General features: G+C 32.8%; 1 protein-coding gene and 1 long non-coding RNA gene across 7 annotated transcripts; both read left to right on the top strand.

The window, feature by feature from the left end:
* Nucleotides 1-3677: 3677 nt before the first annotated feature.
* Nucleotides 3678-7954, top strand: LOC111631835 (synaptosomal-associated protein 47-like). 5 transcript variants are annotated; one of them, XM_023376156.1, is made up of 4 exons: nucleotides 3678-3724; nucleotides 5949-6729; nucleotides 6795-6957; nucleotides 7047-7952. In XM_023376156.1, the coding sequence occupies exons 2-4, from the start codon at nucleotides 5962-5964 to the stop codon at nucleotides 7295-7297; spliced, it is 1182 nt and encodes a 393-aa protein (XP_023231924.1). In that variant the 5' UTR covers nucleotides 3678-3724; nucleotides 5949-5961; the 3' UTR covers nucleotides 7298-7952. The 5 variants fall into 5 exon arrangements, with proteins under 5 accessions (XP_023231924.1, XP_023231922.1, XP_023231925.1 ...); XM_023376154.1 differs by lacking the exon at nucleotides 3678-3724 and adding an exon at nucleotides 3765-3908; XM_023376157.1 differs by lacking the exon at nucleotides 3678-3724 and adding an exon at nucleotides 3933-4120 and having other exon boundaries at nucleotides 6819-6957; nucleotides 7047-7954.
* Nucleotides 7955-13857: 5903 nt separating this feature from the next.
* On the top strand, nucleotides 13858-19836 carry LOC111631838. 2 transcript variants are annotated; one of them, XR_002757770.1, is made up of 4 exons: nucleotides 13858-14072; nucleotides 18061-18184; nucleotides 19160-19248; nucleotides 19318-19836. It is a non-coding gene; the product is annotated as an uncharacterized LOC111631838 (long non-coding RNA). The 2 variants fall into 2 exon arrangements; XR_002757769.1 differs by lacking the exon at nucleotides 13858-14072 and adding an exon at nucleotides 16880-17032.
* The last annotated feature ends 3718 nt before the right edge of the window (nucleotides 19837-23554 follow it).

Consider the following 23554-nt stretch of genomic DNA (forward strand, 5'->3'; position numbering starts at 1 on the left):
GACCTGGCCGAACCCGTAATGGGCTTACTAAAAGAGGCCTTCTAGTGCCCACAGGGCGGAAAGAGTTTTAAAAAAATTTTAATAGGTATAATATCTCTAAGACAAAAAAGTTGAAGATATTCCTGCACTACTGTCAAATTTTTCTCACAAAATATCCTAAGGAAGACCCTGTGAGGTATACTGTACATGGAAAGCTACACATGTATATCTATGTTAATAATTTGTATTGTTTAGAAATTGTCAAGGAGAGAAACTTTAACGAATATTGTATTGAAAAGCCTGGCACAAAAACATTAGGAATAAATTCAAAATCAATCAAATACTTATTTACCTAAACTATTTCTTAAACTTCATCATATGATATTGGATTTAGGCAACAATTTAGTTAAATAATACCATACTTGACATTAAAGTATTCATAAATTGTTACGAGAACATGACTTATACCTAATGACAAATCAATATACGAGCTATAGTTAATATGCATAATATAAGCATAATTTTGAACAAAGCAAAAAGCTAAATACTACTATATTTTAATATCAAAAAATAATCCCAAATATGAACATTTTATTCACATCAAATAACATTTTGTCTATTGTTTAGTGCTAGAGATAGGCCTATTATACTTATTATAACTTTCAGCATGCCCAAAAATTTTGGTCAGGATTCGTCCCTGATTAGACGTTTTCATGTTAAATATAAATGTTTCACATAGCTTATATTTTATTATTAATAACAAAGAATAAATAAAATATATACAGCCAAATACAATATCGTATCTCGCAAAGTAAAATTACATAACTTTGTGATTAATGGATAATAGAAATTCTTCTAAGTAAATTTCCCTCATATGCTCGAGGAAACAAACAATTGCACATAAACTACATTTTCTAAATTTTCTTCTTTCATATACGAGATATTTACGCTGTTGACAGAAATAGTGCATTCACATTTAAAGGTTTGCAACCTGAAGTCCGCCACATTCGTGTTTATAAAGAAATTCAACTGAAACAAAAGTTTTTATCTCTTAATATTTAACAGATTTTGATGCTTTATTATGTTTTTTACTCAGCAATTGTTTAACTGGTTACTGCAGGGGTCGCCAAACTTTTTTAACCATCGACCCCCAACCACTTTCCAAAGCCTCACATTGACCCCCACCGTAAAGTTTTATTACAAGTGTATGTGTATGGGCAAAAAAAAAGGTTGTGACCCCTTAGCCGCATCGACCCCCCTAGCCGCATCGACCTCCCAATGATGTTGCATCGACCACTTTGGCGACTCCTGGGTTACTATATAATTGATTATAGAGACGATTATAAACTTGTAACGACTCAAATGTTAAAAAGTATATTTTTTACAAAAATACTTCATAAACAAATAATGAAAACTAAGACAGAAAGACTTCATTAATGGTTAAATATAATCTTCCACATCTTGAAGAGTTGAAGACTCTTTTTTTGGAGTTTCAGAAGCTGAATGAAGAGGCGAAAAGTATTCTTCGTTTAACGAAGAATCTTCTTGTACATTAGTAATCATAGATGAAATGTATTGATCTTGACAATTGATATTTTGAAAGGAGCTGCTAAGTTTTTGTGATGTTTTCAGTTGAGATTTTGCTCCATTTTTATGTGGCCACGAAAATGAAAGGTTTCTATTAAAGCACCATTCGTCATCTGCAGAATTTTTAATGGTTCCTCCAGTCTCTAAACCAGAACATTCTTTATTGGGTGATAACGAATGAAAATTTATTTTTGAGTTAACTTTATCGTCACAATTAAATATAGTAATTTCTTTATCGTTGCATTTAAGCATATTAAATTCTTGATGAATTATTTCAAATGGCTTCTCCGCTTGATTTACGTTTGAAAAATGAGAAACTGATTGATCAGATCCCTCTGTATTTTCTGTATGAGGAAGAAAATTATCTTCTAAATCCTTAAAATCCAAATAACTGTTACTAGCGATTGTATTCTTAGATAAACTAGGAATTTCTTCATTAAGAGTTCTGCCAACCGTCGAAATCGTGGGAGTAGGGAAAGAAGTTTTCCTTGTACGACAGAATTTTCCTTTCAAATGTTTCTTACTTATTACTGGAAAGCTGAAGATATTCTCAAACCATAAAGCCTTTGATTCTTTTGTACCTTGTAAATATAAAACTAACATTATCTGACTAGAAACTGAAGTTACTACTAAAACTGTTCCGATAACTAGTAAGTTAAATGACCCATTTGAAGCAGAATTTAAATTAGAATGAATACAGAATTTGATAGCAGTTATAATTATAACTTCAAGAACAGATATAATATAATAACTGACTCCTTCGCGAATATCTGTACAGAGATTGAATGCAGTGTTCGGATCTCTATTGAAATGCCAATCAAAAAGGAGGAGGTAGCTTAAGTAGCAAAACCTAGCCCATTTTTTGTGTCCATTTATGGATTCTGGTACTAAATACGGCATTTGTTGTTTTAAATAAGCAATATTTGCAAAGAAATGAATACCAAAAATTAGAACCGAATACACTCCCGAAATAACGATGAAAGTTGCAAAGGCTATTAATTTCCCTAGAAGAAAGCAAAACATTTGCGTAAACATCAAATATCTGACAAATACTTCTTTTGCTTTAGTTTCATTTATCATCTTTTCTTCAGGTTTATTATCTGCTCCATCTCCATCTTTAAATTGATTATATATAGGAATGAAAAATGTAGCGCCGCAGTTCTGATCGTTAGACTTGCAAACCTCATTACTAAGAGCAATTCCGTAGAACCAACAACAAACCACAGTAGAGATAACGATACATAACAGTTCAAAAATAACAATAATCATTCCTACAGATTGCGTTTCGCCCATTAAAATGTCATGCATTTGAAACATCACCAGAGGAACTGTATGAAAATAGGAATATATAAACTTAACAGTGGCGAGAAGTTGAGAATCTAATTGCCATTCACAGCCATTTCTAACAGCGCTTCTTCTCCATAGAATACCAAGTTGAAAAAGATGAAAAACGTAACACCACGCCGAACTTCTTCCTCTTTTATATTCCCAATTAAGAGATGCGAGATTGGTAAATCCGGTAGATGTTAAAATTAATAAAATACCAACAAAAAATTTAACGGATGTCCTTTCCTCTCCCATGTCCTTCCATTGCTCGTAGCTTTTGGTGATTGTTTTGATGCCGAAAAACAATTCGAAAAAGTACAGAAATGTCAAAAATGTTGACATAACAGATATCCAATCCACACAAAACGTACGGATGCGATGAATATAGTTGTTTATACGTAACATTTCCGTGACGAATCTATACACTTTGCCGTATGCGAAGCTACAAATATAATTCCTCAATCCAATTATAGACTGTCGCGCGTTTTAAGGTTTCTCTAAAATAATAAAATTAAATTCTAACTGTAATTGATTAAACTTTTAATGTATACAGACGTTTAAACGTTTCGAAATTCTTTATTTTAAAACTTTACTTTGAATATTTTAATAGGATTTTTTAAAAATTCTAAATGTATTATATTAACAACATGAATTAATATTTTACTTTAATTTTTTAATAAATAAAAAATGCAACTTATATTTTTATTTAACATTTTAATAAAAAATTAAATTCATAATTTTAAAAATTATTTTTGTAAATTTTTTTAAATCTCTAGCGGGCGCAACGATAACGTAACGTTGCCACTTTTTTCCTTTTCATCTCGTTATTCTGGTAAGTATTATTTGAAACAGTTCTAAGTGAAGAAGTTTAATTTATACTGAAATTTATTTTTAAATAATTATAAAAAATTATAATTTTCATTTGAAATTTTTAGTAAAATATTAAAATGTTAATTTTTTTATTTCTGTAAAGTTTTAAAAAAAACCCAGAGGGCGTATCGTTAACGCAAAAGCAGGTAAACAATGTGTTTAGTATTTATAAAGTATTTATTTAGCTTACAGTTAGTCACATGTAGAGAAATCGAATGTATTATTTTGATGATTCGATCACTTAACTCAACGAATAGTAATAAATTTTTAATAAGTAGAATGTCATGTTCGAAATAATTTATTATTTTTCATATTGCGTAAACAAAAACGTGTTTTAATGAGTAGGAGTTACTTTTAGGTAATTACGTAGGTCTTTATGCACTATACTACGTTATGCTGGTTAATCTCTTAATTTTGCTCCCACTATCTATGCTTTATTGAAAGTCTAGTTTTAGTCTAGTCTGATGGAGTGTCTCGGAAATATCGTGGGTAGTTCCAATTTTTCTGGAGTCTCTATCACCCTTTAACAGTGGATGAAGTTGAAGACATGCTAGTGTTTTCAACCCAGTTAATGGGCCATTTTCAGGCATAGACATCCGTTCTTCATCCTTGTTAATATGATTTGAGAGAATGGCTTTAGAAATGCTATTACGCAATTGTTATTTTAAGCTGACATTTGTTTCTAAAAGAAATAATTTTTTTTATCCTAATTCTATTACATTTCTATATTTTGCCTGTCATATGTCCTCTTTTTCTGCTATCAAAGTCCTTAGGTAATTGAATTTCAATATGTGTTTTGTTATTTTTTCATTGAATTCAGTCTTTTCTCTGAAAGTGTTTTTGCCATGCATTTCTATTTAGTTTTTGATGTGGAAATTGCAGTGCTAAAAATCCTTAGCAATTTTTAGTATATCAAGTTAAAGAAAAACAAGCTTTCAAATTATAATTTCTTAAATATATTATATCCTGTTTATGCAATAAATGTATATATAATGCTAGTTTCAATTGGTGATTTGCTTCCAATGGCAAAGTCTAATTGAACAGCTACTCTATGACTCCAAAGTCAAATCTGGGTTGAAAGTTTTAGAGTTTTTCATAGCGATTAGAATGTCTGAGTCTTTGGTTATGGTGAGATTCACAATATGCTACTACTGATGTTTTTGTAATGAGTTTTCTTATAATTATGTCTATTAGAGTTTAAAACAGTCACTGTAAACAGATTTAAATTTATTTGGAGATGAAACAATTTCACTTTGTACTGTTTAGAATTCCAATGCAAGTCAAAATTCTCCTCTCAACTCCACCCTCCACTACAAAAGATAGGACTTGCTTCTCCAAAAATGGCCTTTAGCCCTTGACTGAAAAATCACCTGACCTATGATCAACAATTTCATTCAGAATCATAGACTTTTAGATGTTTGGGGCCTATTGGCCTCAGGTTCTGGTTTAAGGTTATAAATTTTGATATTTTCCATGTGAACCACTTTATGCCATTGTAGTTCTGCCACTGCATTTGGGCATTACAGAATATATAAATAAAATTTGAAATCTTTTATGTTTTAAAAATTATTTTAGAAAATTTAATTAATACTGTATTATATATATAAACTAATACCTTCTTTAATTAATGCACAAAATATCAAGATATTTATATACAAATATTAAAAAAAACTACTTTAAATGCTAATTAATATAAATATTACGAAGAGTTTGTAGTATGTAACAATATACATGCTTAGCTGTCTGTGAATCTTATAGATTTTTAACAAGTCTTCAGGGTTACCAAGATGTATTTATTAATATTATAAATAATAACATGCAGTCTTAAAATAATCCAGCAATTCCATTGAAGTGATTGATCACAAATAAGTAGCCCTCTCAAACCAGTTTTAACTGATTTTTGAAATAATCTTAAAAATGTATCATGATTAACCAATTTTTGGGCAATCCTATATTTACGTATGTAGATTGATTTGATAAGTTTAATTTTTTTACAAAAAATAGGAGATTATTCTGTTGTTACTAGCATTCCTGTATGGTATTTTGTTACAAATAATTGCTCTTTGGGCTGTCTAGTAGTCTGTACAATAGTATAACTTAATTTCTATGGGAGATATAGTCTATTTTAATTTTTACTATATTCTACAATAATTTAACAATAATGTTATAAATTTTGATATTTTCAGATGTAACTAAAGAATGGATGAAGATCAAGAACAGTCGTACATACTACAAACATCATCTTCATACTATAATTCAAAAATCCGAAAGTGGAACAATGGTGTATTAATTTTAAAAGAAGACAGATTAGAATTTTATGAAAATGAAGTAAAAGACAATCATTTATGTCTTGAAATGCTTTTAGATGACATCAGTTTGATACAACGCAAGAATTCTTCATTCATATTTGGTTCCATAGTGATAACTTCTGGAAATACCAATCATTGGTTTGCATCTTTTTATAATAGAGATTCAGTGTTTAATGTTTTGTATCTTTTTTGGAATCATAATGCTATTTGTGGAAGATATTCTGAAAGTAAGTTGCAGCTAGTGAAAGGAGGGAAGTCTGAACTTGGAAAAGATTTACTGAGGCTTGCTCAAGAATCTGAAAAGACATTAGCAGCAACTGCACTGACATTAAATCATCAAGGAAAACAACTTGATCATGCTGCAGACATCATTGACAAAATCAATTCGGATCTTACCATTGCTGAAAAATTACTGGGGCTGATGAGTTGGACCTTTGGTCTGAATCAGAGTCAATCTTCCAGTTGTAAAAAAAAACAGGAAATCGCAGATGCGAAGCTTAATCAGTATCCTGTTGTATATTGTCTTGATAAATATTCTCCTAATCAAAATATATGGTTGAGTGGAATCTTAGAAAAATGTAATAATGGTTTAAAATTATACAATGATAAATTTAAACTCATCAAATACTTTAACAAAGATGATGTTAACTATATACAGGTATTTAATTAAATTCAAATTTTGTATTTGTTTCAAATTTTATATATGTTTTGATACATTAACAGATTATTTCAAGTTGGGAATTGCAGATATGTTACGAGGATGAAGACACTTCAAATTTTATGATAAAATGTCCTTCTTTGTTAGAAATTCGAACAAGATTAATCAGTCTTTTCTCAGACAGACTTAAGTTTTCTGATAATGTTTTTCCATGGAATAAATCCCCAAGTTAGTATTTTTTAAAGGTATAAAGTGAAGATTTCCAATAACATGATTAATCCAATAACATTTAATGTGATTAATAATATATTTTATAGGTGAAAGTTGCAGCCCCATAACAACATGGAATCCGTGTAACAAAGAAACAGACAAACAGGTTATAAAGACAATGACTAGGGGTGAATTAGAAGAATTAAATGCAGCCATTTCGCAATTAAAGTCACTTGCAGTTGAAGTTGGAATAGAGCAAACGAATCAAATGGAGAAAATTGATGGCTTGTTGCAGTGTGTTAATAGTACAGATATCAGGATCAAACAGGATGTCAAAAGTATCAAAAAATTAACGTAATTTCAGTCAGTAAACTTATTGTCTTCTTTAATTATTAAGTAAATTTATGTTAAAATTTTGTATTCACTTGTGAATACATGTAGGTAACAATATTTTTCCATATTCTTATTGTGTAAAACAGAACTTATATAATATATGATGGTTATTATGTAAATAAAATTTTATGGATCTAAAATATACAATCTGTGTTTGATTTCATTTGTATCATATGCAATCCAAACAACCAATTGATTCTTACATTTCATATTCTAGAAAATAATTTTTGAAGATATGTAACAATATTTTGCACATTACTTTCTCATTAATTGTTCTTAGCATTTATACTTCCAGTGTCAAGTAAGTGAGAAAATGAATGAATAGCACTCAAAGTTTGATCAATATATTTGTAATACAGTTGTTCATAGTTGTAATGAAGAATGAGGGAGCAAATGATATTGCAGAGTTGATACTTAGCTGCTAAACCAGTCCAAACAGATTGAGTGAATTTGCAGCATGCTTATCCCTCCTACTGTGCCATCTTTACAATCACTACTGCATGATGACATGACACACGATCCCTTCACTCATTTGCTTGCTGCTGTTGTAAAAACATTGACACTTTCATGGTCACTTGCCATTTTCATATTTGCTTGCTTTCTAGAGGTGAAAGAAGGCCTTTAGATGTGATTCTCACTAGCCATGGTTTTAATTTTCTTATGTATAAATTTTATTCAGATCCATTCTGACTACTCAATGTAGATGTGAATTTGTGTTGCACTTCCACTTAGGATTATTCTGGTTTCATTCTTACTTGGATAATTGAAATCTTTTTCACCTATATGGCATTTTTAGTATGTTTGGAGTCAGAATGGATCAATGGATTTAACAATATATCTTGCTGGTAAATAGCATGAATAATGATGCAGTTATATTCCTACATTGGTCTGATGAATTATTGGACAACTAAAACAAATCTAAGTTTGACTTTTTGCTGTTATTACTAAACTCGGTGACAGAACACACAATATACAAAATTATAAGTATAAAAATAATATATTTTTTGATGACAATATGAAAGGCTGAGATGCTATGTCTCAACAACTATCTGTCACAGTATGATACAAGAAGCTATAGTATGTTTAGAAACACAAATGTGCAAAATACCTTTGTTACACAAATAATTAGAAGAGCAGATTAACTCAGTAGTTCAAAATGCTATCTTCAGAAATATATACAAGTTTTCACTGTTGTCATGATGTTGAGGAATGACAATTTGATTCAGTAGGCTATCAGTGGGGTAACTTTAAATTCAGGGAGATGACCATTCTATAAAATAAAATTGTTTTCAAACCTGTACTACATTTGATTCTATTAATACTTCAGACAAATAAAGCTGAAACCAAGCACTAATCCTTGCTTCCTAGCTGTTTCTATAAAATTTGAAGAAACAATTTTTTTCACAATAGTTAAAATATTCCTGATAATTGCGACATTCGATACAAATTTTATCTGGAATGTGAGACAAATGTGTATTCTGGGACCGTTTCAAATAAACTCGAAGGATTGCTCATCTTAACAATTTCACAATAAAATATTCCATCAATTAGATTTTATTTACATTTCAGTTTGTTTTGTCCACTGGATGGCCGAGTAGATAAACTACTAAGCACGTTCGTAAAGTCGGAGTTATTCATAAAGTACAAATTCCACTCAGCACATGGTCAATAGTGATGAGGTTCCAAACGAAACTCACGAAGAAACATTGTAAACCAAAACAGTGATCAGCAATACTGATGTTTCTAAATCAGTATACTTCATTTACTCTAGTATATTTATACAGTATAAATTATAGATTAAATGGTAAAATGATACAATAGCTAGCTGGCCACGTTAAGTAACCTAAGAAAAATATTTCGGATAAGAATACACTAGCGACATTTACAACTTCGATTTTAAAAACAGCTACTCTGTTGAAAACGAATCGAATACCGATTCACCGTTACAATGTCTGGCGAAAGAAAGAACGATAACGTCATTAACTGGTTTGTCACAATCTCCCAACACCCCATGAAGTAGTTCACAGCCCCGAAATTGGACGTGATGGGGATCGAGGCCCTTTTGGACAAGAGGTCTATCTGCTCAGGATGGAGGAGTGGGTATTGAGGCAAGGACTCTCTTATCAGGCTGCAATTTGAAAAAAACTGTAATAACTTATAAATTATCAGTCGTCCGTCCGTTGTCTGTCCTAGCTTAATCTCGAGAACGTAGTTAGATTTATGAAAGTCGAGACTAGAAATGGAAAGTTTAGGAACAGGAAGCCCCGATTAACTATATACAAATTAATTATAACTATAGCCGGCCCTACCATAGGGCAAACGGAGCAGCCGCTCCAGACGCTAAGTCCTAGGGGCGCCTCAGTTATAAAGAAAATTAAAGGGTATAAATTAGGGGCAACGAAGGGATACGCCATAATAGGATTTCGCTCCATCCTAAAACTTGCCTCGGGCCGGCACTGATTATAACAACACACCTGAATTTTTTGCCAAGCATAAATTATTTTATTCTCAAACGTTTTCAACCCACTTATTATAGGCCGTCTTCAGGCTTACGATTACCGTTCCAAAATGGAACGCAACATTTTTCGAATACGTTTCATTTTAAATTTAAAAGATTTTTACAATAATTGTGTACAGTATATTAAATAAATGAAAAAATAAATCGATACAATAAATAAATAAATAACAGTAAATAAAATAAATTGAATAGCATAAATAAATAACACANTTATAAATGGAGAGAAAGTAGAAATTCCACGAGATCGCTGGGCATTAACGTCGGATGCATATCCATCAAACTTCCCTAATTGTCTTAAGTACGTTAGTAAGTCTGTACCTCGAAAACGATCAACGCGATGTCTCACAAGAAATGAAGAACCATGTAGGAAGGGATCACGAATAGACAATACCAAAGGTAAATATAAATATTTATGTAATCTTAATCCTCAGTGAGACATGTAATTTTTTGCCCTTGCCTGAGTCGCAGTGCGTCTCGGACCCTGTGTTTTAATATAAAATTAAATTTTATCTATCTACCTATTTTATCTATATTTAAGGAACATTTTATATTTAAAAAATGTTAACTAAAGATTGAGCTGGGTTTGTGAGATCCACTGTGATTCACTGGGGGCTAGCTCTCTGTGGCCCATCTTTCCTTATAAATACTTTAAGATTAATTGTCTGATATTTTTTTTTATCAATCATTAAATTTGCATGATACACACTCCCAAGTAACAACTGTAGAAAAGGAAGTAGAAGAACCCTCCACATCTGAAGCAGCAACTACACAGCATCCTGAGCTGTTATATGTCAATAAAATCTCTGCTTTGCAGTCTGAATTGTTAAAAGTCAAAGAGGATTTATATCGGCGCAGAAAGCAAAAGATGATCTATAGGAAGAAACTGAAAACCCTTCAAACAGAAAATCTCAAGCTTCATCAAGAAAATACTGAACTTAAAATAAAACACTTGTCATCTTATAAACTTGATTCCTTACCACCGAGACAGAAACTTGTAATAGAGCACATGCTGAAAGCATGCCATATAAAAAGCAAAAAGAGTATTAAATCGTAGATTGCCACAGAAAGGAATCAGACATGATTCAAATGATCTCAAGGTAATAGTAATGATTCACTAGCAAAAACTATAAATGTTTTAATTAACAACTTTTTAAAAATAGGTTATTGAATCTAGAATAGTTAAATAGATGGGAAGCATTCAGATTACAGATTAGAAGCACTGATCAAAAGGGATTTTTGAGCCACCAGACAGCAGAAAATCTACGCTTGACGCTGACTAGTATCTTAGCACTCATCAAACAATTGCTTTCAAACTCATATTATATCCTGACAGCTCACTTTAATCAGGACCCATTAGAGGTAAAACTGACTTAGTGTAATGATTATATAATCTTATATTAAATCTTAACTTATGTTTTCTTTTCAATTAGCGTTTCTTTGGAATGATAAGACAAGGAAGTGGAAGCAATTCTCATCCCACAACAGTACAGTTCTTATACCTGTACAGACTGATGACTGTGTACAGTTTTGTTCGTCCTCCCAAACGAGCATCAGTTCAAACTGATCCTGGATCTATCCTTATTACTTTAAAAAATCTTCTTCATAGTCATAAAAAACAATTTATAGAAGTTCAAGAACAATTGGAAGAACATTTAGACAATTTGCTTTGTGATCCAAGCCTATACTATGGAGATCCTAGTGATAGCGAATTATTAGATCATGATTATCGTACACCAGAAACATTTAAGTTTATCCTACACTATTTAGGAGGTTACATTGTTTATCATCTACTGCCATCACTCGGTTGCGATGAATGCAAAAATATATTAACAGCAAAACCTGAGGATGCTGCACCAGAGAAGACATTTACATTCATCAAATCTCGAGGAGGTTTGTTATATCCAAGCTATAAGCTTTGCCAATTGATGTACTGGGCAGAAAGCAAAGTATGCGAAAAATTAACAAACCCAAACATGGATGTTTATTTTTCAATAATGGATAATATATTAAATCAGTGCTCTGTTACATTGATGATAGGATGTGACAATGCTGGTCACAAGTCCTACTTGACTTCCAGATTTTTGCACTTTTTTGTTACTTGTCGATTGCATTTTTTCACGCGAACGATTAATCAATCATTTATTTCATCAGTTGAAAGTAAAAACCATAGAAAAATTTCTCACTTAAAGTAAATTTTAATAACGCAAATAATAAAAATAATAATTATTATTAATATGTATAATATAATTTGTTTGTATGTACAATAAATTTTTAACGTATAATAAATTCACATAATAGCACAATTTAATAATAATAATACTATTGTGTCAGTTTTGTTCCTTGTCATTTATTTAACTAAATATCAAACTCAGCGTTTTTAAAACACTTAATAAAACATTAAACACCTTCCATCACTGAGAAATGTTTATTTAATAAAACACTAACATTTTCAGCCTCATGGAATAAACCATCCTCGGGAGTAAATGAGTTCGAACGTATTTTATTAAATAAACATTTCTCAGCGATGGAAGGTGTTTAATGTTTTATTGTCATTTATTTATCCATAAACCTGGTTTTGGGTTTAATAAAAGCTTTTTCATTCTTATAATAAAATTCATATAGAAAATTATGAAATCCAACTCGAAGGTTATATATCTTTCAATAAAAATAAAACATTTGTCCTCACAGCGATTCGATCTAGCGCTCTTGCAGTGATTGCAGTGCCCCTGGTGGTAACGTTTGTCTCTAGTTGATTTTAGCAACGACCGAAGATAGGAAGTCGAAAGTCAGCTACCGGGTCTTTGGACGTCTGACTTGAGGAGAAGGGGAAGGGACTATCTTTGTCCGTTCATCAACTGGCACTATCAATACGCGTCGAACAGGTACATGGAGACGATTCTTGCGCGCTTGCGCACGGAGACGGCCCCTTTGAATGCCTTTTTGCACTCCAGACGGCTACACGACACGCCCCAATGCCCTCACTGTATGGAGAGGGAAACGGCGGCGCACTACTGGCTTGAATGTCCGAAATATGAAATCGCTCGCAGAGACCTGGGCACCGCCCTGGGGGTGAGACTAACTAATAATAGCGCAGTGTGGGAGCTGTATGCGCCGATGACACAGATCACACCCCGCCACCTAGTGGCGGCGTTAGAAGCATACATCGCACGAACCAGAAGATTTAAGTAGGGGAACCGGACAGTTGGTGATTCGGAGAAAGAGCCTATAAAGAGCTAAAATCTCCATATAAACACTGATAGAAGAAGAAGAAGAAGAAGAAGGAAGTCGAAAGACCAGTTAATCTACCGACTCTGCCCATAATAAGTGGGTTGAAAACGTTTGAAAGTAAAATAATTTATGCTTGGCAAAAAATTCAGGTGTGTTGTTATAATTAGTTACATTTGCTGAGAAAGAGGTGATAGTATAAACAAATTTCCCATTTGCATCCGAAGTCACGTTATTTCAATTCAAAAATTTTCTCCTGAAAAGAGATGACCGACACGACTCTATTGCTAACAGAACCAAAAGTATGTACAGTACGTGTGTGAGGCCCTGGAAATAGCCCCCCCCAAAAAGGAAAGATATGTAAAAATTTGTTATGTTAAATCGTCAGGAAAGCAAATTATAAGTGTCGAATCGGCGACACCCGACTTTGACGTCGACGTTGACGGAAAAACCAAATTTTAGATGTAAAAAGAAGAAAATTTAAAATATTAAAAGTTAAGACGCAGTTTCGAAAGCAAAACGAAACTAGATAAAAAAATGTCTAGATGAGCGAAGGTGTCATAGTCAACAATTAAACGCGATCAGATTCGAAAAGATGGTGTCGGATAAACCATCTCCAACCGACCTTTTCCACGAACTTAACGAAGCTCCATTTACACCTGGAGACAGGTGGATGACCAATTGGAAAACAGTGATGTAAGATCTATCCAATTGACAAGGAGCCGATCGCAAAAACCCTATAAAAACGCAAAATTCAAGGACATCAGGACTTTCCACTAAGACTTCCACTAGGACTTTTCTACTTGATTTCTACTTCCACCAAGACTTCCACCTATACTTCTGTTGTATTCGTGTATCTTCATCTTTCGTGCATCGACTTTCGAGACATCGAACTTTTTTTTCTCCTCAACACTGTCCAGGGGCCCCTACGACGACGCACCGGATCACCGCCGGAATTCTCAACAACGCAAGACCAGCACCGAAGCCTAAAAATTGTGTAAGCATTATCGTCCGAAATAAACGGTTTACCTTTGTAAAACACTTGTCTTTGCTGCCGTAAAAACCGCCACCCACATACGTATTTTTCCCTAGACCATCCCGACGGTAGGGAATAAAAATCTCCCCCCAATCGGCGTTCTTACACGTGGGTAAGCCACTACTAATTTGAGGTGGAGAACATATATTTTAAATTAAATAAATTGCAGCTCGGCATTGTGACGTTGTCACATTAAATAATTGTTCATTACAAAACCATTTATTATGGTAAAAGAAGGATTACAAAAGTTATTCAAATTCTTTCCCTCGAAAGCGATTAATTAAATCCACGAGATCAGTCTCTATTAATATTTTTGAGAGGTCCGAGGTCCAGGAGTTACGTTGGCGGTGTCCTTCGACAGTTTATCGGCTCCAGACTGACTTCATTTGATGAAATCCTTTATGGTTTGACCAAAGGGAGCGTTGACAGTTGCTCACTTATGAGTTAGATGACACGGTAACTAAGATACTTTGAGTGAAACACTCAAGTAAATCACAACAAACACTTTGTTTGTAGAAGCGCGCTAGGAAGAGCAGAACGATCTTTTTGTGAACAAAGAACTGGGTCTTTTTAAAAGCCCATCTGAAAAGAACGAACTTTCTAGTGAAAAAGAACGGTGTTTTTTTCTTTTTAAATAACCTTGTGTGTTGAGAGACAGGTTTTTATCCATTTGTTCCCGATCGCTCTGATTGGTTTCGGTTCCTCATCAACACTTTCTGGATGGACCGTCTCTACCTATTTCCAAGCGTAACTCGAGACCAATTCAGATTGCGAGAGAGGTCGATGTCGATGTTTAATACGATACCGATTTCCGATCCTAACCGGAGATGATTGACTCACATTCGTCCTTTTATTATTTATTTTACAAAATATTTCTGTCTCCCTTTCTTATTTTCTATAATAAAAATAAATTTTGACGAATGTAGTGGGAGCTCACACGTTCGACTTTACAAACATACTCAAAATATTCTAGCCATTAGATTTTATTTATGTTTTAGTTTGATTTTGCCTATCAAATGGCCGAATGGTTAAAAGTACTAAATTTCAAATTAGGGCAATACTTTGCGTGGCAAATTACGGGAAGATAAGACGAAACTATCTAACTATTCCCAAATAAAACACTTATTTTTAATTTTTTTCAATATTTAACAACGAATTAATAGTTTTTCTTCTTTTTACTCTTTCCGCCTGTAGACACTAAGACTCACAATGGGGTGGATGGCGAAGATGGTGCCGGACATATCCGGGACAGACCATTCTCTCGAAAAAATTCCTGGAGTTTTTCGATCCCGGACACCCCCGGAATGATTACGAATGAGAAATTTAATACTGTTTACACGTCATCATTATAAAAAATTCGTAAAAGATATTCAATATTTATAAATTTAATTTTTTATCAACGTTCAAAAGCTTAATTTAATTTAACACCAATCGTCTCCCAAAAGCTTTATAAAAATGTTATAACTTAATACTCGTATATAAAGTGATAAAATGGAATCTAATGTTGCTCATTCTCGAATTTTTCCCTTCATAAAATGAACATTCGCAATATAAAAAAATACATTAAAGCGGTATCTTTTTAATTTTGTAACTCCATAAAATTTTTTTATTTGAAAATTTTTAAAAAAATTATCGGCTGACAACCGTGAATTGATGATGAATGGTGCTACAAATAAGGCTACTGTAATTTTAGCATTTAGCATATTAAAAAGAAAAAAAAACGGTTTTTCTTTTTTAATGTATGTATGGATGTTTTGTGTGTGTGTATATGGCAGATTTTGTTCACTCTCTTTGAAGTATAACTCCTGTGATTTTTGCAGAAAATTTCTGAAATTTTTCAGGTCGTTTTTGCACCCTGAAAAATCAGGAAGTTTTTGCGTTAGGAGGATTGTTGCTATTGAATTTTGATGGTTAAAGGTCGAGGGGAGGGGAGATAGAGGGCTCTCGAATAATGTAGGACTTAACGATTTTACTCGTTATTAGCATTTACCGTACAAAAATTATTATTATTATTATTATTATTATTATTTGTATATAAAACCCATTCCTACCCTCAAAATTAAGCTTTTTGTCATTTTATAATAATTAAAAATATAAAAAGCTTTTTAAAAACAAAATATCATAACAGTTGGCGCCATATGCAGTTTTAAATGTTGCCGGGAAAGTTAAACAACTCTTTGCTGGATTTTCTTAATTTATTTACTACAAAGGGGGTACGTGTATCTGTTATAAATACAGTATTTACATTATATTCTTTTAGTACTGTGAACAAATAGGCTGAGTTCTCTACAGTATCAGTGAGCAAACCGCTTGTGTGTGTAAAACTAAATATTTCTATAGTACTGTACTAGTGAACACTATCCATAATCCATAATATAGAACTAGTATATACGTGCGAAAATATAATAGTAACAAATTAATCGTGTTTACGATAGTTTAGATAAACTCAAAATAAATGTTTTCTTTGATAAATTATACATATCCATGCCTTATATTACTAAGTTTATCTTTATTTTTACACAAAATATGTTTACTTCAGAGTGTTATTGAGCTGCAAGCGCCTAAATATGCATTAAATTATCGTCTAATTTACAACTTTATGGCGGAATGCAACGTTTTTGGACGTCGTTAATATTTTATGTGTGACCTTTACACCCACAGAGCTTGAATTTATGTATATTTAATAGGAATAATTCTTTAATATAATTTATATATTTGATATAACGCAGATTAAACTTATAAATAAAAGATCAAGGACTCGGACACGTGTTTGCTTGTGATAATTTATGATGCAACGCGATCCAATTACTAAAATGACTGTTGGCTCCCCGTGACGTTTTCAATTGGATTAAATGAACCTAGTCTTGGCGTAACGATGAGTTTCAAAAGCACGTAACTAACGAGAATGAAGTCTACTAGCTGTAAGTGATGTATTCTATTTGATGCAATTACTGTAAGGTCCACTATATGCAAATGATGAGTGTAGATGTAAGAACAGAGTCAACTGTACGTGATGTCTTAATTAAGTAACTGGCGAACGTGCCTCTATTAGATATAACTGACAGCAATAAAGTCTACTAGATGTAGGCTACAGTAACCGAGAGTAAGGTGTATTCAGATCTACTAGGCTGTATGTAACTGATTAGAACTAGCTATACTAGTTGCGACGAGAGTAAATGTACTGAAATATTAGACTGCATATGTATGTGATCGCAGTAGGCCTAGTCTACCACATGTAACTTACTATATACTATTTAGATTTAACTAATTGTAGTAAACTTTACTAGATGTAACTGACGAGGAGGACTAAAAGTGATGATGATTAATAGATAATGATGTAAAAGTAAAATGATGAGTATATTAAAGTAAATGATGATTAATAGATCCATTACATATCGCAATAACAAGACTGGATGTAACTGACTGCAGAATTTGACTATACCTCACCATTTTTTCACGTTTGACTCCGTCCTACGGGCCTTAAAAGGACTTTTTTCCCTGGCCATCGTGGGTTGTCCAGGCCCACAACGGGGACGATCGAGTGGTGAGGTCGGACCGCCCACGTAAAAATTCTCGGGGAGATATTTGCCCGAATTCGATCCCTGGTCCCCAGAGAGGTGGACTAAAGCTTTAACCGCCCAGACCATCCGGCCGTAACTATTTGTAACTTATGACAAAATGCTGTTAATTTTGAGTGATGCTATTATTAACTTACTTATTAGGTGATCGTAAAAAAATCGATTTCATGTAAATGACGAGAGCTAGATCCTAATCGTAACTAACGAATGCGAGTTCTAGATACGTGTACTGTATACAGACAGTATAATGAGGTGATGTACTGTATAACAAACGTAACTAAAATAATTTGTAATAAAAACGTAACTTTAGTTGATTTATTAGTTTACAGGTTACAGTACTTTAGTTAGTTTTTTTTTTTTTTTAAATCAAGGTTTACAAGATTTTGTCGAGGAGAAGGAAGTAAAACAGGAAAATATGGTACAGGTGACAACGCACCAATGTAACTGTATTCGGTATTCTGGAAAGAGGAGATAAACACTTTATTCTTCAAAAACGTAAGTTTTAAAGTTTTAAGTTTTTTTTTTTTTTTTTTTTTTATAAATTAAGAAATTAAATTCAACTATATTTACTTTCATCATCATGCATTAGTCACTAAAATTATTGGCAACTTGTGCGACACCCACGCTCACTTTGACAGAATTGATAGCGTAACATCAAACAAAACTTCAATAAATTATCTAAAAAACCGCAACGATGATTCATTTCGTTAAACCAAATAAGAGAGTCATAAAAATGTTTTTAAAAAATTTTTTCCTAAAAAACAAATGATTATTATTTGATTATTAAGGGTGTAGAAGATTCAAAAGGATAACCCACGTGCTAAAACAACCTTTAGATCAGTCACACCCCAGTCCTTGGATCGTTATAACGTGTGTATTTTTAGAAAAGTCAAAAATATATTCTGTAAGTGTTACCATCAAAATTTTATTTGACGCGATTTTGTAGAATGTAAGTTAATCCCATTTTTAACGATGGAGTAACGATGTTACGAATACGCTTGAGGGTATTTTTTGTAGACGTGTTTTTTCGGATCGAGGTTACGTCGTTTTGTCGCCTTGTTGCGCTATGGTAAAGGGTGAGAGAAGTGCAAAGCTTCGATATACATACAAAAAAAATCACTTTACAGAGTTACGACTCGACTCGACGGGATTTCTTTTGGATCTAGGTTACGCCGTTTGATACTTTCGTTACGCTAGAATGAGGTAACAAGCGTACATACAAATAAATCACTGAAAAGCGGCATATTGCACTAAGAAGCGTGTTTTTTGGTTCAAGGTTACGCCTTGTTATGTTAGAATAAAGAAGAGTGTGATTTATTTGTATATATCACTTTATTGAAGGTTGTGTTTTAGAAAGTGGAGAAATTCTCGATACACTTTATCGTATAATGTAAACATTTTGATGGTTACGCAAGTTAAGAAACAGAATTTTTAGCGGATATCGTAACTTATCCTATCCTTGATTTACAGGAAGAAGGAAATAAATAACACTCCTATTTCCGGACGTAGAAACGTTAAAATTCTGCATTAATTCTTAAATATTATTTAATAACGAAATGGTAAGATGTTACGCACTTTTCTTTGATGTTGTATGTTTGTGTATATGTAATTTAATACGTGTTTTTTAGAAGTACTTAAGGCACGTCCTCCACGTTCTCTTGATCTTCTTACCTTTTCTGAATGGTTCTTTAATCGATTTGGAAGGTAACGGCTACAAAGGTATTATCGTTGCTATAAAAAATACAATTAGTGAAGATGCCCAGCTGATTGAGAATATCAAGGTGAGTTTTTTTTGGATAAAAATTGCGTTTTTTGAATTTTAACCGGGCCATAAGCCAAAATATTCCAATTTTCTCTAAATGGAATGTTTCGTGTATATTTACACATAGCCTATATAAGTAAACTTTTAGATATTTTTTGGAATATTTTACTATCAATGAAAGATTGTACGGAGAAATCACACACAAAAAACGAAAGATTCAGAGATAAAACTCGGAAATCCTGGTTACGTTAGTTGCGAAATGAAAATTTTCCATTTTTAGAAATGATTCTGTCTTTTAAAACATGGAAATTTTCTTACATTTTAAACGAAAGTTGCCAAAAAATCCAATAAAATCCATTCTAATTTGATAAATACGCGCCCGGGTATTGGGATTTTTTAGAATAAATAATCATATTTTAGTCTCCTTTTTGGATTTTTTTATATATAAAAAAAATGTTTTTAGAAAGAGCGTCATCATTACTCTTTCAAAAAAACCTTAATTATAATTATTATATGAAGATTTTTTGGAAATGTGGGTAGCCAGAGGCAAGGCGGATGTCTTGTCCCTTTCTCGGCAACAGTTTGGTAGAAACTGCCCACTTGTCAGTGGATGGCTGGTTTACGTTTTATGATCCCGAGGGGTCGGGATTCTTTTTGTCAGGTCGAATGAAGGAGGAGAGAGGGGTCGTCGGTAAGGCGTAGGCAATAAACGAGTAACTGATACCATTTAACAAGAAAACCAAAAATTTATTGGATAACAGCTAAACTTACAAATACGAACATCGAAATACTTATCGAGATTCCCTAACTCTCGAGTACAAGTTAAAGGGGAACCAAGAGAGAGTTTACACAGTTTGTTATCATACCTCTTTGACAATTCCACGGAGGTTCGAATTCGTCCTTTCTTTGATGCGACGCACCAATTATCAAAGTCGTGACTGAGACTCCGGATCGCACTCGTCAAAAGCAATTTGGAAATACAGCTCTTCGGTGAATTTCTTCCATGTCATTCTTCTAGCGTTCCGTCAGGGACTCCCCTGATGGGGGCCTTTTATTTGTTAGGCTTGGAAAAATAAGTCAGGTGTTTAATGTTGTCTAAAGCAAAGGTTACTTTAGCAAGTGTTTAGGTCATAGGTGTCCCCGGGACCATAATAAAGTTAAGAAATCGGATGATAACTGTAAACTTATGTCTTGCAATATTAGCTTGACGACGTTTGGATGGGAGACTGTTTACATTCTTAAAGGACAGTTATACATTTCTATAGTTGTTGATGGGATATTCGACCTTCTTTCCCTGAGATGTTGTTTTAACGAGTCAGTAAAAAAAAAAAAAATATGAGATGAAATACTTAGACAATTAGGAGGAAAAAAAATGTTTCTAAAATCCGGATCTCACAGAAAGAAGATCACATTGAGAAAATATAAAAATGCTATTCTTACTTAAAAATAAACTTTTAACATTGCAAATAACATATAAGTTAATATTTAAATTTTAAAAAATCAATAATAGATTTTTTTTGAAATTGTTTCGGTTAATTGAATGAAATTGTTACGATAACCAGTAAACTTATTTACTTCCACGTTAACGGAAGTTTTTAATTTTTCGAGGAATTTTTAACGGATGCCAGCTAAATTTCACTAGAATTTCATTAAATTTATCTATCAAACATCAAAGATTCGATCGTAAACAAATAATGTAATTTTCTTTTTTTTTATTTATATTCAAATATATTTAATTAAAGTAGCCTTTCGTGCGTAATGAACTTCAAAAAGCAGAAAAAAAAATAATTTCCAGGTTTTATCACAAAAAAATTCACGTTAATATTGCCACTTGTAGATAAAATGGTGTAACACAAACAGAATAACAGCAATAAAATATATTTATATACTAAATTCTGCAAGATTTTTCAGAAATTTACGATTAGAGGGTAAGATTTACATGAAACCTTTTAGTGGACACATCCATTTATTTCTAAAAATTTAACTTTATAACCTCTTTTAGTGTTCAAAAATTCATACAGACTGACAAACGAATGCACGAAACAGTTTTACAGTAGAACCTCGATTATCCGCCCTAATTGGGGACTGGGGTTGGTCGGATAATTGAAAAGTCGGATAACCGAAAAGTATGAAAAAATCCATTATTAGTGTAGTATATTATTATATCCCATGTAATTAGTATATTAGTNTATATTTTTTATTATTATAAAATGGCAAGACGTAATTTTGAGGGTATTTTTTAAAACTCTTTGTCCTGCGGGCACTAAGAGAGCCTCTTTTAGCACGGGTTCGGCCAGGCTCACAATGGGGAGGCCGAGTGTTGAGGGACGGGGGTCCGTCTAATTTTGAGGGTAGTGATGAGTTCATAAAATTGAGTAAAAAAGAGCAATTGCCCTTTTGTGCCAGGGTTCCCATTAACAGGGAGCCACAAATCGATATTTTATAAGAAAATATTTTCCCCAAAGAAAAGTGTCCAAGTCAACACTGTAAATGGGGCCTTCTAATTCAAATTCACCTAGGCCCAATGAAGCGTTTTTAGCATGTAAATAGCATCCAGTTTCCCATAGAGGGTCCTCCACACTCGGCATATTTCCCACCAGCTTCGTGGCCGTATACAAACAACACAGATCAGGCTACGATTTAATTTCTCATTCAAGCTGTATCGAGATTGAAAATCCCCGCGAAATTTTCGCGCGGTGGTCCAAAACAGGATATGTTGTGTTTCATCTTTTACCTTCCGGCCGTTCCATTGTGGGCTTAATCTAATCCATTACGGCCTTGAAAGGAAGTGCCCACAGAGCGAAAAGAGTACAAAGAAAACGCTCATTTATAGTATTTAACCGTCATTTTCTTCGGTTCGCTGCTAGATTGATATAATTCCGCTGATTAAAAACATTTACAAGAACAATTAATTTTCTTGTTACACCTGTTTGAATAGCGAAGCCTTCTGGAGTCTCTGTTGTAGTATGCGCGAAAATAATACTGTACAGTCGATCCCCTATAACACTGTTGATTATTCCGTTTTATATGAATTCCATGTTGTACGAGTCACTTAGATTTTACAAATACGTGAGCTGTTTACAGCCCGGCACACGTATTTGTAAGATCTAAGTGACTCGTACAGCATGGAATTCATATAAAACGGAATAATCAACAGTGTTATAGGGGGGGTCGACTGTATATCACTTTGTATTCTTCTGTCGTTGTTGTTGTTAATGTTCATTCGTGCGTACATTAATATGCTTACCGGCTATCACAGATTACACGTTCGCGTAACCTGTGTTCACTGTAGTGAAGATTGCCCATTATAAACAATGGTCGTTGTGTCTACAACTCAGTTCATTCGCTACTCTCGCCTTTAAGCTGCTCAATTAAATGAAGATCGTCATAGGTTATTTTTTATATCTTTGCACAATTCTACTAATGAAACAATAGATTAAAACACGCGAAGAATTATATGTATTAAATAACTTAACCTACTTTTCATAACTTATGTAATTTCCTTTTTTTTTCTTTTATCCTTAGATAAGTATCGCATTCTACTAATTTTATATATAGTTACTTTATTGTATTTTCGTACCCGTTTCGAGATTTAAACGGAAAATCTTATATTTAGGACGTTTGACAAGCTTTTTTCTATTTTCTAAACAAAATTTAATCGTATTTTTTATCATTTTTACATCATCGACGATAACATTCGCTTGGGGGATAAATTACTATTGCTTTTAGGAATTCGTATTTCGCGAATTCAATCTAAATAGAGCAAACAGAATACATTTTGAAAAATATTTCATCCCCATTGCATAATTTTCCTAAATATAGAATTTAAACGATAAATCAAACCATCAAAATCATCAAGAAGTAGCGGTTGAGTGGGTAATTCAGATGAAATTCATTAATAGAAGCGTTTAAAAAGTCATCAACATTTAAAACTTTTCTATATTTACTTTGGTATTAGGCACTTGTATTCGCTTAAATCATCTTTTTTTGAAGGGTTCATCCTACAGTTCATTCGATATATCTCTTCTCATCAACATGCCCTACTTTTGGTACTCTAGTCATTCCTACAACAGCACTCAGTTGTCCTACCTCCTACACTTATA

The sequence above is a fragment of the Centruroides sculpturatus genome, unplaced genomic scaffold, assembly GCF_000671375.1.
Source record: "Centruroides sculpturatus isolate CEXI.00-Female unplaced genomic scaffold, Cexi_2.0 scaffold180, whole genome shotgun sequence".
NCBI lineage: Eukaryota > Metazoa > Arthropoda > Arachnida > Scorpiones > Buthidae > Centruroides > Centruroides sculpturatus.